Source organism: Falco punctatus (genome assembly GCF_963210335.1).
Source record: "Falco punctatus genome assembly, chromosome: 7".
In the NCBI taxonomy this organism is placed as follows: domain Eukaryota; kingdom Metazoa; phylum Chordata; class Aves; order Falconiformes; family Falconidae; genus Falco; species Falco punctatus.
Window position 1 is genome coordinate 51,017,371 of NC_137587.1, and position 13,161 is coordinate 51,030,531.

General features: G+C 44.2%; 1 protein-coding gene across 5 annotated transcripts in view; it reads right to left on the reverse strand.

Annotated features, from left to right (window-relative positions):
• The window catches only part of TLN2 (talin 2), a 206,220-nt gene that overhangs the window by 46,540 nt on the left and 146,519 nt on the right, over positions 1-13,161 (reverse strand). For 4 of the 5 annotated variants that reach the window (XM_080395552.1, XM_080395551.1, XM_080395549.1 and 1 more), the window contains 9 exons: positions 12,882-13,043; positions 11,591-11,731; positions 10,271-10,452; positions 9,083-9,215; positions 7,409-7,510; positions 4,352-4,522; positions 3,884-4,030; positions 2,894-2,995; positions 1,394-1,513 (listed from right to left, as the gene is read on the reverse strand). In XM_080395552.1, the coding sequence (XP_080251678.1) occupies positions 1,394-1,513; positions 2,894-2,995; positions 3,884-4,030; positions 4,352-4,522; positions 7,409-7,510; positions 9,083-9,215; positions 10,271-10,452; positions 11,591-11,731; positions 12,882-13,043 (1,260 nt within the window). The remainder of the gene's footprint in view (positions 1-1,393; positions 1,514-2,893; positions 2,996-3,883; positions 4,031-4,351; positions 4,523-7,408; positions 7,511-9,082; positions 9,216-10,270; positions 10,453-11,590; positions 11,732-12,881; positions 13,044-13,161) is intronic. The other variant, XM_080395553.1, reaches the window with a different exon arrangement.

Sequence of the window (13,161 nt, forward strand, 5' to 3'; positions counted from 1 at the left end):
TGTGGAAGGTGTTCCATCAGCCAGAGATATCTGTGCTCCTACCGGCTGCCTGCATCTCACTTTCAGGAAGTTATACCTGAAATCGCTTACAGGCAAGATACAAAAGCATATATGTATGTTTGTAATCTACCAAAACACATGAGATTGAAGGACAACTGTATAGCCGTTAATTAAGAGTTTTCTTTGTATTTGCAAGTTGTCTGTAAGCGAAAGCCCCAAATCATTTAGGAGGTTCTGCCCCGGTCTACTGAATTGTCCTCTACTATCACAAGCTCTTTCTTTCTGAAGCTGGACAGATGTTTTGACAAGAGGTTTCTGTTCTTTGATTGGGTAATTCTTACAATGAGCTTGTAGCATAAAAAGCCACACTTACAAAGTAAAATGTTACACCTTTTGTATAAGTCCCTAAGTGTCGTTAAAAATCTGCCAATTCATAGCACTCCCGGGGAAAACTCGCTCTGCAGACAATTCAGATGTATCGAGAGGAAGGGGACGGCTGAAGAGAAACAGAAGCGAAGCCGTTTTGAAGTTCCAAATGTTCACTGAAAACAGTTTGTTGTGAGCCCTAACTCCTATCATTACACAGCTGTGCATGCAAGCAGCAGGAACTGCGGTGCGTTACCAGTGAAGACGTGCTCTGGAGCACTGTGCGGAGGCACACTGAGCGGAGAGCGTAGCTGGAGGAGGGCAGGCTCGGGAGCAAAGACCGAAACAGGCACCTCTCCGTCAACCGTACTTACAACACATACAAGTAAATAACTGTTGATATTCTAAGATTTCACAGCATTTTGAAAAGACACACAATTTCGCTACTCTCATCAGTTCCTTTCCGTCCAATGAGAACAAACTCGGTAAATTTTTTTGTCCGGCTGTGTACAGTTTGTGTCTTAAAGCCTGTTTTTTAGCAAAAATAGAAGTAGATCGTAAAAGGAACAGCTCTGTGTAGCCTGAGTACTTGGTCACATCATGGTTTCAACCACATGACAGCAGCCAAACGAAACCCTTCTGGGCACAGGCGTGCTGCCCTGTGCTACCTTCCAAGGGCCAGTGGGCCAGCAGCAGCGCATCTGTTTGCCCATCAGACAGCGCAGACAGAGCACAGAAGTGGCTAACGAAGCAAAGGCAGTGGAAACGTACTCACTGCATTCATTTTAGAATCATCACAAAGGCACTGGAAAGAAGACACATTACCTAACAATTTGAAACCTGTTATCTCTCTGACCATGCAAGGGATGCACTGTGTTTGGCAACAGCTGCAAGCGTGCTGCTGCAACCCAGCAAGGTGAGCAGCCCTTGCCACTTTGCTCTGTATTTACTGCGTACTCTATGATTAAGGAATACCCAAGTTGATGCCACCGTGTACAGAGAATAAAGAGGTCTAAAACTGGCAGACCTCCTCTGGTTCTGCTGTAGCTGCAGCCATTCGGCCCTGGAGAGCCAAATGCCCATAGTCATTGGTCATTTGTGATGCAAGTCCTCCCAACTCTTCCGGGTTAGTAACCGACTTAGTCATCTGAAAAAAGAACACAGGCAAGAGAAAAAAGAAAAATGACAGGCATGAGAATAATTTGTTAATACACTCCAGCTCTGAAGCCCACTCATTTGTTTGGCCACACTGATGAAACGGGTAAACCACCTGCCCTGGAAGGGGCCTGTCCTCCAGCAAGAATTCCATGAGGAAACTCAAGCAAACATGCTTTATTAGAGTCATGGTAACCAGGCACTCGCAGAACATACGGAGTAATCAAAGAGCAGCAGTTAGCAATGGTAACTCACTCTTTGACACAGCGGGGTGAGGGGCTGGGCACACAGTCACTTTGACGGGGTGGAGAAGCGGGTTTTGTGTGTCGCAGACACCTTATTTCGTCAGAGGTGAGCTAGCCTACATCAGCCTCAGCTGGTGTGGCGTGGGAGCATGAAAAAGGAAAAAATGCAAGGACTGATGCAAAATACATCTATGATATGGGAAAAGGACCAAGGAGAAATAGGTAGGCTTACGTGGAATGCCTCGGTAGAATGTCAGTGTAATGATTGACTCTCTCTTTAGAAAAAGCCTACCTTTTAACAGAGATTATTTCCTCCGTCTCTGATTTATGTTAGTAAAACCCATGGAATTCCATCCTTGAGGCACAACTAGTTTTTAGACAAATTTATACTTCTTGCCAATCAGCTGCAATGTCATAGATAGCGGAATCATCAACTGCGACAGCAATCAGTTTTGTAACAAATCCTGTCTGTAGCATACACATACAGTCCCCTTGCCTCTCTTAAAAATGAGCCAGCAATGGAAGTACCCTTCAAAAGGCAAACATGCCAAGGTAAACATTAATGTGAAACATGAGCGAAGAAAATCTCAATTCAACAAGCGTCCTTTTTTCTTTTGTTAAACCCAGGTATATCACAGAAATGCAAGAAAGGAACAATTTGAGATGCTGATCTGCATTCATTTGTAAGTATTACAGGGGTCTGAAAATACTGGTGTTAGTTCACAGGCTAAATAAAACAGCAAGTGTGAAAGGGTAACCTGAATCTTCAATAAATGTCAGGTGGTATTTCTGTGACAATTAAGCAGTCTGATGAAAAAGTGCACAGGTGAAATGTTTTCCTTTTATTTCTCATACAAAATGAACCAAATAGGAAGTATTTGCGCAGAAGAGCCACCACACAATCCAGCACTGCAGAGGGCTACCCCTATGATCAAGCCACTAATAGCCACGAGTTAAAATTGACAAAATCATCACTTCCTTTGCTCTGTTACCCCTGAAGAGATAAGGTTATTGAAAATTATCATTATAAAGTGTTTCACAGCCCTGTACAAATCATTCCATGTTCCTTAGATATGTTCCTTATGTATGCAGAAAAGTGTGTACTTAGTTCTAATCAAGTATCTTACCATTTCCTGTGCTGTTACAGCAATGGCTTTAGAATATTTCACCACAGTGGTCTGATAATCAACAAATGTCCCCTTGGGATCTGGAGGTGTACCTTCATCCAGCTGCAAGAAAGAGGGAAAAATACAGCAGAAATAACAAGGTCACAACCAATAGCATACTCTACATGTAACAATACTGTATTATTATATTATTGTATTATATGTTCATTGTATTGTTTTGTATGTTCATTTTTATAATCTTGTCTCTCACAAAATACGCAAGTGAAGAGAGTGCACCAGGATGCACAGAGAAGTTCAGAAAAGACTTTAGCTTGTGTTATGAGCATGGAAGATGCAGAGAATTTACAGTGTAGCGTTTTCAAGAGCAAAAGCCACCCTCTCACACAAGGTCGAACCACCTGTAGTTCTTGGCTGATGTAGAAAGTGCAGCAGTTACAAAACAAAATGTTCCTGCAAGAAGATAATGTAAGATTCCTTTGTGTGGTAAAGGCTTCACTCCAGCACACCTTTAACTTGAGATAGCAAAACTATTTGGATTGAACTCATTTACATTTTGCAACTACACATTTCAGTAGAATACTTTACAAAGCATAGCAGAGCACTTCAGGCTTCAACATCTTCTCTGAAAGCAGTTTGCTTCAAGGTTGGCCTGCTGATCAATTAGGAGACTAACATGAAAGATAAGTAGGAAAAGCAAGCAAAAATAAAAGGCCAGTTGACCTAAGATTGCAGCTAAATATCAGCATACTGCTCAATAAAAATGTTCTGTAGTAATTCTACTGACAGGTACCATGCAGGCTGTTAACGTGAGCACCACAGCCCATGTCAGCTTGATTTCACAATCTGCAAAATCAAAGAATCCTTCAGTTCCCTGGCACAGCGCAGCAGCTGCCACCCATCACGTCAAGCAGCAGCAGCTCTTCCAACCCCCTGCAGCACGGATCGACTTTCAAGTGCAAAACGAAAACGGGTCTGGATTTCTATGCTCACCTTGCTCATCGCTTCTGCTATCGAGTCTACCATACCTCCAACCATGCCTACTTCACTTGCAGCTTCATTTAAGGTAACCATGATATCATCCACTGCCTCTTTCATCAGCTGAGCGGCCTCCGTGATTGCATCGTGAGTATGGGATGCCTGGAAGAGAGAAAATGAGACAACAGCGATCATCAGAGCACTGATTTGTGCATAAAATGTACAAACTGAAAGTGCAATTAATGAAGACAATACAGTAACAGCTCTGAAAATCCCCTTTCAGGTCAAAGATGAGAAGCTAAACCTGACAGCAATGTCAGCAGAACAAATCTCGCTTAGACCAGAAAACACAATGTTGAACAGGAATCACTTAGTCATTTTCACTGGGTCCCTGGACCCTGCAGCAGGTAGGTGCTGGTTTTTTCTGTCCTGCCTGTCCTTTCCCCTCTCCAGTAACCCCTTAGTTACACACAGCAGCCATACCTTGGGGTTTCCCCCCCCTTCTTTGGCAGCATACAGCATCTGCAAGGCGGATTCTGCCAGCGTCTTGCTCTGGTCCAAGACGGTCATCTGTTGCTGATGATCTAGTGTTTTGGATGCCACGCCAACTGCAGCTAAAACCAAGGGTTCGAAGTAACTTGCCAGCTGTGTTACCTAAGAGAGCCAGAACAACCACAGAAAGCCATTAACCCTGCCTCTCAGGTGCAGCCAAGGGGAAGCCTGCCTCGTGGCCACCATCGGGCCGTGGGGTAGCTCCAGCAGCACACTGTCCTAACATGGCACAGTGGTCGGTTTGTATTCTGTGCCTGTGTGATTCTGTCTTCCCTCACCTTCAAATTGCCTGAGAAAGATACACATCTCCTCCCTCAGACACACACGGTCCCCTGAGGCCAGACAAAATCATTTTCAAGACGGTTGCAGGTAGTGCACACTACTTAGGAGCAGCCATGACAAGTGCCTCCTCTGTGCAAGGCAGGAATTTCTCTGCCTTTGTTGCAGAGAGCAGGTAACAAATGAGACCACGCTGCGTTTGGGACGCTCTGTTCATCTCAGGGGCTGCTCGTATTCCCAGCCTTCGCTCCCTAACTTCTCAAACCCTCTTTGGGCTCCAGTGCAGCCCTGGATGGCTCTTTGCTGGGTAAGGCACCAGAGTGGGCACAAGGGCTACCACTGCCTCAAGACACAGTTCGTCACTCCCGATGAGCAAACACAATGGCTTGATCATCCATTTCGGTTTTGCATACCTTCTGCAATCAGAAGCTACCAAACTGGTTATGACTGGACGGATTGTTGCCTCTTTCTCAGCACCTGTCGGCAGTTTGCTGGCTGTTCCTGCTGATCATTACCTCGCCCTGTATTACGCTAGGACAGCCGCCTGGCCCAGCCCCGCTGTGTCTCTTGCTGCTAAAAAGGAGCCTAGGAGTTAAGGGTGGATAAGCGCTAGCCTGCGGCCCATGGCAGGCACTGGCCAACTGGAACAGGCAGGCTACACAGGCCACACATCGAGCCCACTGCACTTCCCCCCCAGTTCCTCACTTGGGCTCACTACACTGCCGGCGATAGCTAAAGACACAGCTCTGCTAGCAGCTTCTGTCGCTGCGCCTTAGTCTGCAGAATGCATGGAGTCGGTGTCTTCTGCTTTTCAACAGTTTCTGAACTGATTTACACTTGTTCTGAGGAAACACCTGCTTTTGGCTATACGCACGTTCTAAGAAAATACGTGACTATTTTAATGTGAATGAATATTTTTACAGTCTACCTGTCACCTGACACACCTACAAAACCACAGCAGTGCATAGTTCCTGTCAGAAATCCATGAGGCTTTGCTTTTACCGTTTTTACTGGATGCAAACCCCCTGTACTGCTTTGGGCCGGTTACCCCACAGCACACGAACCAAGCGCCCGCTGCGGCACTATCTGGTACACCTGAAGCCTCCAAAGTTCAAGTGTGCGTACTTACAAAAAAAGCAGCTTTTGAAGGCTGGCACAGGGAAGAAAAACAGGTGTACTTCATGTGGAGGATGAGATATTGAAAGGTTTACTCCATCTAAATGACTATGTGGATAGCTAGGAGCCAATAAAATTTAAGATTTAGACTTCTTTTTCTATTTTGTTTCTCAGAGGGTTAAAATAAAAAAAAACACCACCAAAAGCTCAGAAATTATTTTACAAACATAAGGTCTTTTAGACTGCGTCAAAGTAAACAGCAGAAAGGTTCTTCTGTGTTCAGCAGGAAAAACAGGCTCAAGAAAAGCAGTCAACTTTTATCAACATTTACCTAACAAGTGGAGGAGGAATGTGACTCCCTAACGACCTGTATCTTAGCAATCCTGATTTATTGTACACCTCAGAGGGCCAGGTAAACTGAGAATCCAAATGGCAAGTAGTGGAGAGGTTAGGAAGTATCTGATGGTTACCCGAAGCTAAATGGAGCTACTTGGGTACAACTCTGGAAGAGCTTTCACACTAACACAGTGATTCCTTTCCAGTATTAAATGCACTGACACAGAAAACCTGTTTTTATTTTTCTCTCAAGAATATGTTGTAGAATGAGGAATTACATCTGAGAAACTACTAAACTCTTGTAGTAACTACATGAAATAATACACACTTCTTTACACCTGTTGTAGTATTTAATTTTTGGACAGAGATCCAATAAGCACAAGTTCTACCATACTTACACTCCATATACCAGAGGGATGTGTTCACACAACGCTTACAATACCATGCAAGATTGTTATAAGCCTTTCTTCCCTCCCAGTCCCTAAAAATCTGCAGCAGGGGCTGAAACTCAAGGCAGTTCAAAATCAGCTTTTTTCCTGATAAAGCCCACACTCCCTTTATAATCAGTGGGGCCTTGCTCAGGAGGTGGAAAGCGGGCACATCACACTCCTCCTTCGAAATCTAACACTCCCTCTGCTCAGACCACAGAAGCCGCTCAGGAGATGGGCCTCCAAAGGCCAGAGGTAACCTCTGTGTATCCTACACTTCCCTCCCCGCTTCGTCACGACCTGGCTGAGAAATGGTGTCGCGCGTTTTACGCAAGGACCTCAGATCAAGGTAGGATCTGACAAACTTTGCCAGACTTCTTCAGGGGGCCGCACGCTGCGGTATGTATGTATTCAAACCGTAACTGTGACCTGCTGAAGGAGCCTGCAGTGTGATGGGCTCCAGGCCCCACAGCACAGGAGACAGAAGAACCTACACACATGCGCAGCTGCTGGCTGCAACAGCAGGAGGTAGGGAGACCTGTAACGTTGCGCTCTGCCCTTCCATCTTTGCTCTTCTCTCCCCTTTTTTCATTCACCCTTTCCCTGTACCCCTCACCAAAAACCTTGGTGAAAATATCTTTTCTATGGCCCAAAACATAAACAGGTTTATTTGGTCTCAGCTCCAAGTATTTGGAAATCCCAGATCTTTCCTCCTTCCACATGCTTTCTTCTGCTTTTTTGTAGGAATTACAAAATCTACTGAATCATGGTCTCCCCTAACATCCAGCTGTTTGAGATTTCAAGTACTTTCATAACGGCAGGACAGTACCTTGTGGCCAAGCTGAGCTGCCTCCCCCCGAGCTGCAGTAGCTATGGGATCAATAAGGTGGCCAATCTCCTGGACAACCGATGTCAGCTGCTCCTGTAGAGCCTAATACAAAGAGAAATTGTCAGTTACTATTACAGCTGTTCTTTCATCAAGCTGTACCATACCACAGCAGTCACCCCCAGACCAGCAGATGTACTCAGAATGCTGTACAAATGACCCACTACAGTCGGACGCAGAGATCCATGCTGTCAGCTTTCTTTACGTACTTGCTCATTTTTTCTGCTTTACCCTGTTCCGACAAGAGCCCCGAGACAGGCCTGTTCCTCTTCAGATTTATAGGGCACGTTTGGGGAGAGAGGGGGAGGAGAGGGCTCCTTCCCACTCCAGCTGCAGCAGCAAGCCCAGGAGTGGGTGCCCTTTCCCACCGCAGCGTGCCCAACCCCTCCTCTCCCTGCAAACTATTCTTGCCCCGATGAAGATTTAGTATCACTGCACTGATCAGAGAAACCAGCAGGAGCTCAGCTTTAAACATGAAGAAACATTCTTCAAAGCAGACAATACAGCACAAGAGCACAAGGCGCTGCTGTAGACTTCAAAGCTAGCAGGAGAAATTCGCTGATAAGGAAAGACAAAGGAAAAATACAGTATCTCTGAGGGGCAGGGATGAGGACTGACCTCCTGAACACTGTCTGTGGGACAGGAGCATAAGAAAAGCATATTACTGAGCTTGTTGAGACATAAATACTGGCTTTTAATTCAGAGGCACTTCATATCTTGGCAGCCATCGGGATTTAGCTCCCTCTCATGAAATGCAAGAGAAAATAAATACTATTTTTGCACTTTGTTCCATTCCTGTGCTGCTTTATAAATAACGACCATTTTCAGTAATGTTTATTTCAGTTCGACACTGTGTCCAAGATGACTTCATCATTTAAATAAAAAAGAATTATCTCTATTGACATATTTCCTGTGATAACTTCTTTTGTATAGCTTCATTTAGTCTGAGATGCTTCTAGTATGCAGTGTTACAGCCCAAAGAAACCCTGGGAATACACAAACGGACAGGTAATTTCAGGAAGCTGTAGTGCAAAGAGACACTAAGTACCAAGCTGAGAATCTGATCACGACTTGCTGACTTTGGCAGGCAGTCTGGCACGATGGATGGCCCTTCCTCGATGGAACAGGGCAGGATTGGTCTCCATTACCAGGGGTGGCATGGCAGGGGGGTCGGGGCAGGGGCAGAAGGAAGCTTTTTTAATAAGACTGTATCAACACCAACTCCAGATGTCACTTAATGACAAAACAGGCATTAAGAAAAATAACATTGACATTCACATCACCAGATTTCTAGTAATAAGATTAGTTGCAGAAACATCGTGACTTCCACGTGGCAAGACACCAGAGCAATACTGTCAGCACAGGGAGGCAGAATAATGTATGTGGGTGGTGGTCAAAGGTAACTGCTTCCACCCCTGCTTTTGCCTGGTGATTCGGGTGTTTTCCCAGAAGTGATCACTCTGGCCCGCATGTGGTTTTGCCCAGAAAGATTCCAGTAAGGATACTTCTCCCCTCACTGGCAGCAGAGTGCCGAGCGCTCAGCTCCAACCTGTCAATGGCTGCGGGGCCAGCGAGGCTGCTCAGCATCACTGTTTGCTGCTGTGCCGCCTCCCTTACCTCAACTGAGATGTCGTCCCTTGTGGCCAGGCTCTGACTGACCGCGGCGAGGGAGGCCTGCTCAATGTCTCTGATGCATCTGTTGATCCCATCAATGGAGAAATCACATTCTCGCTGGCCGGGGGCCTTGTCCCTGAAAGACAGGGACAGTCAGCAGAGCATGGTAGGAAGGAGGCAGGCTCCTTGCCGAGGGCACACAGGGGTACCTCATCACCTGGCAGTGCATACAGCACATGGCAGGACAGCAACAAGGACAAAAGGCAGCTTTGTTCTACCTACAGGATTTTGATACATGTACAGACTGCTCTGTGCACTTTCACAGACTTATCGCTCCTTTCCCAGTGTCTAGATAGACAAAAAAATGTTGCTTCAGAAGAAAAGTGCGAATTCAGCCTCCTCGGGATGGCCAAACTGGCCCAATAATGAAGGTTAATATGAAAACACAACAGACACCTGGAAAAAATATTCATTTTTCTGTGCAGTGTGACTGACTGTCTTGGAAAACAATTCGGTAGGTACAGGGTGTTACGTTCAGTCCCAGGTGCCTTTTAATGAAGGTTAGTCTTCGAGTACTTTGTCCTGACATGCAGTTTGCTATTTCAGTACAATCATTATCAAAGATAAACAAAACTGTAAACACTCCTTAATCCACCATTTCCAAACCATTTTGATTTAATCAATATGAAGAGGTTAAGTATAGAACTACACTTTAAAATTCACATTAAGAAAGGGACAGACAGGTTTAGTACAAAAAATAAAGAATATTCACTTCTTGCTAACGTATTCTTGCAACTCAACAGAGGAAAGAATAGAAAGCAAAGGTAATATATACACTGACAGACCTTAAAAAAAATAATGCTGTTTTCCACATATTGTATGTTGGTACATGATCTGGATGGAGGTAATAATAGCTACATTTTTTTATTCTACAGCATTCTCTATTACATTTACCTTAAACTGAATTGGAGGTGGGACCAGGGAAGGAGAACAGAACACAGCCCTACGCTGCAGAGTGCTGCAGTCATCAATGACCATTAAACATCCAGTGCAACTGGGAAGATACCGTGTGTCACAGAATAACTGATTTCCATTCATCAAAAATGCCACAGTGCTAGCAGCCGTACAGTATTATTCTTTATGAACAGCTGCTCAATTATTACTACAATTTTGTTACCACAAGAGACCTACCTGATGGAGGTGATAAGACTCTTGATAGAATCTGAGACGGTATGGGAATGTCCGGCTAGCACGGACCACGTCGGTGGGTCTTTTGGATTGATAGCCAGAGAACGAGCCGTTTTGATCAATAAAGATGAGCTCTCCAACATCGTTTTTGCAGAAACTAGAATTGGTTCCTGTGCTCGTGATCCCTGTGTACAAGAACACAAAGAGCATTTAAATAATTATTTGAGTTCATCCGCACTTTCTGCTCCTAAAAATCCGTTTAATTAACAGTATTAAAATGGCCTTATCATTTCTTGTCCCATACTATTATATTCACGGATAGAGAACACTGAAATACTACTAAAAATCGCAGCCCAACCACTGCCTCTATAACGCACTCAAGAACAGTCGTCAAGTTTAGAAAGGCACCATCCACTGAGAAACAGGAGAAAACAATGATACTGTCTAATTGTAGATTATGGAGATACCATCGAAACGAAAAGTTATTTGTCAGAAAACTTGCAATCTCCAACAAAAACTCTAACTGGGTCATCGTCTCCATACTTATTTTATGGCTGGTCACCTGGCAAATGCAGATGCCCTAGGTCTGGAGGACAGGCTTACATTTGGTGTCACTTACAGCCCCAAAACTTTAAGAGCACAACAATTCCAGCATCATCTGGTATTGCCAGCTGGAATGAAGGCTTCCAAAAGCAGGAAGGAGCAGCTGGACAGACAGTAACAATACATGACCTCTACTTTGCAGCTTTTATGAAGCTTGAAAGATTTATCCCACCCCCACCCCACCCAAAACCCCCAAACTTCACTAGTTACTTTAAATACTATTCTATTGTAGTTACAAGGATTGAGGATGGACAACTTGGGGAAAAAAGTACAGAAGGCCCACAGGAAGCTGTTCTTCCCAGAAAACCTGCTTCTTGTCATCATGACCACATCATTTTCGATGGGAAAAAACCCAGCAATGTCCCTTCAGTCCTTTCCAGAACTAATCAGGTTCCATTTGTTGAAGCTGCTCTTGAGGGAAAAAGGGATATTTATTACTTTCTCACATGGAGGAACTCGGCTAACAAGACATACGAGTCACCTGTACTGCATCCCTTTACTCAGGGGACTGGCAGTGCTTACTGTAGCCTGTTTTTACCCGACTGGTACAAAATTCAAGCTCAGAGGTGAAGTGACAGACAGCAGAAGGCCCTGCGAACACCCAGGAACACAGGGAGACGCTTCAGGGTCAGCACTCCGCACTCGCTTCCTCTCTCCTGACATGCAATTAACTCAACATTTCCAACTTCCTGAGGGTGGTGGTGCAACATCCAGCCTTACCTCTGTACTGATCTGTGCTGGGATGCTGACAAATTCTGGATTTGAAGCAAACGCTGTCAGATTTTCCACCGCCTCTATCAAAGGTGCAGTAGCGATTCTGCACTTGTTGCGGTTTTCTTCAGAGAAATCACCATCCAAGGCCTGGAAATTAAATCAAGGTTGACTTCTGTCTGAATGGGTGTCTTTGCAAAATTGAAATACAATAGTTTAATTCTTCAAGGTTTAAAACTGTTATGTGTTTATGACATTTGAAAGTTCCTCCATAAACAAGGCTGATGCAAAGAATGTGTTAAGCTTGTGTTTCTTTCCTTGGCTGGTTATTGTCCCTAAACTTAAGACCACTGCTTGGCCTCACAAGGCTAAATAAGGGGTTTCTATCATTGCACTCTGATGACTCATAAATTGTGTCTCGGCACCTCATGCTCCAAAGAGTGGAAGTGGCTTAACAAGATGGTTCTTTCCTATAGACAGATTTAAAAAACAAAACAAAACACACCAAATTAAGCAAGCCAATAATTTATTGCCAATAATTGCCAATAAGCAAGCCAATAATTTTCATGAGTCAGCTGATCCCTTTCATATTCTCATAGGAAAGATTCCAATATGAAGGACCTTCTGTGTAACGTAACGGAACCTTCCAGTCCTAAGAGCACAATTATTTTAAAAGCTTTCAGTAGCAGATCAGCTAATGTCTTCCAGAAGGGTTTAGAATCTCTACAGTTTAACACGCATTATTTCTGCTTGCATGAGGAAAAACTACCTCCTGCCAAATTGCAGGCAGGTATCTGGAAAAGATTACTATTAACAGCAGACTATTAAACAGCAGGAACATAAATGGCTTCTGTTTAGTTCCCAGTATTATTTTTTATTTATTTTTTCCCCTTTTAAATATGGTAAAGCTGTCAGAAACCTCTGGATATTGAGCAACGTAACACCATTAAAAACCTTCACATTCAGTTGTTTGCAAATTATTCTTATGGTGCAAGCTCATTAAATACATCAACACAGAGGTGTCTCTCACCGGATGGACCAGCTGCCTCTCCTAATACTAATAAATATTGCCCAATTCTTTCCCTCTTGATTATGGCACAGTTATACCACTGAATATGTTCCCCCAGTTCAGGTCTTCAAAAGAGTAATTAATGATTTCTTACAACCATACATATCACAGAAGGTAAAAAGATATTTTTAACTGTTCAGATTCTGTGTCAATAGAAAAAAAAAAAACAGACAAAAAAACCCCAGCAAACCCACAGAGGAAGAAGGAAGCACCATTGAGCAGCGTTTGTACCTTGATAGTTTTAACCAGGTTAGCAGTGCTGTTCGCAACTTCCTTGGCAGACTGCACAAAGTGTCTCTTGGCAACAGGATTTGCCGTCTTCGATGAAGCAATGCGACAAGCGTTGCACAAAGCCGAAGTATGTTTGGCCACAATCGTGGCAGCTGATAATACCTGCAAAAACAGATGGCAAAAAACTGTCAAGCAGGACGTCACAGGAGCATGACCGTTACTCCAGCTGGGCAAAGTCGCCGTTCGAAGCCATGCAAAGTTTCAAACCGAATCTCCTTTG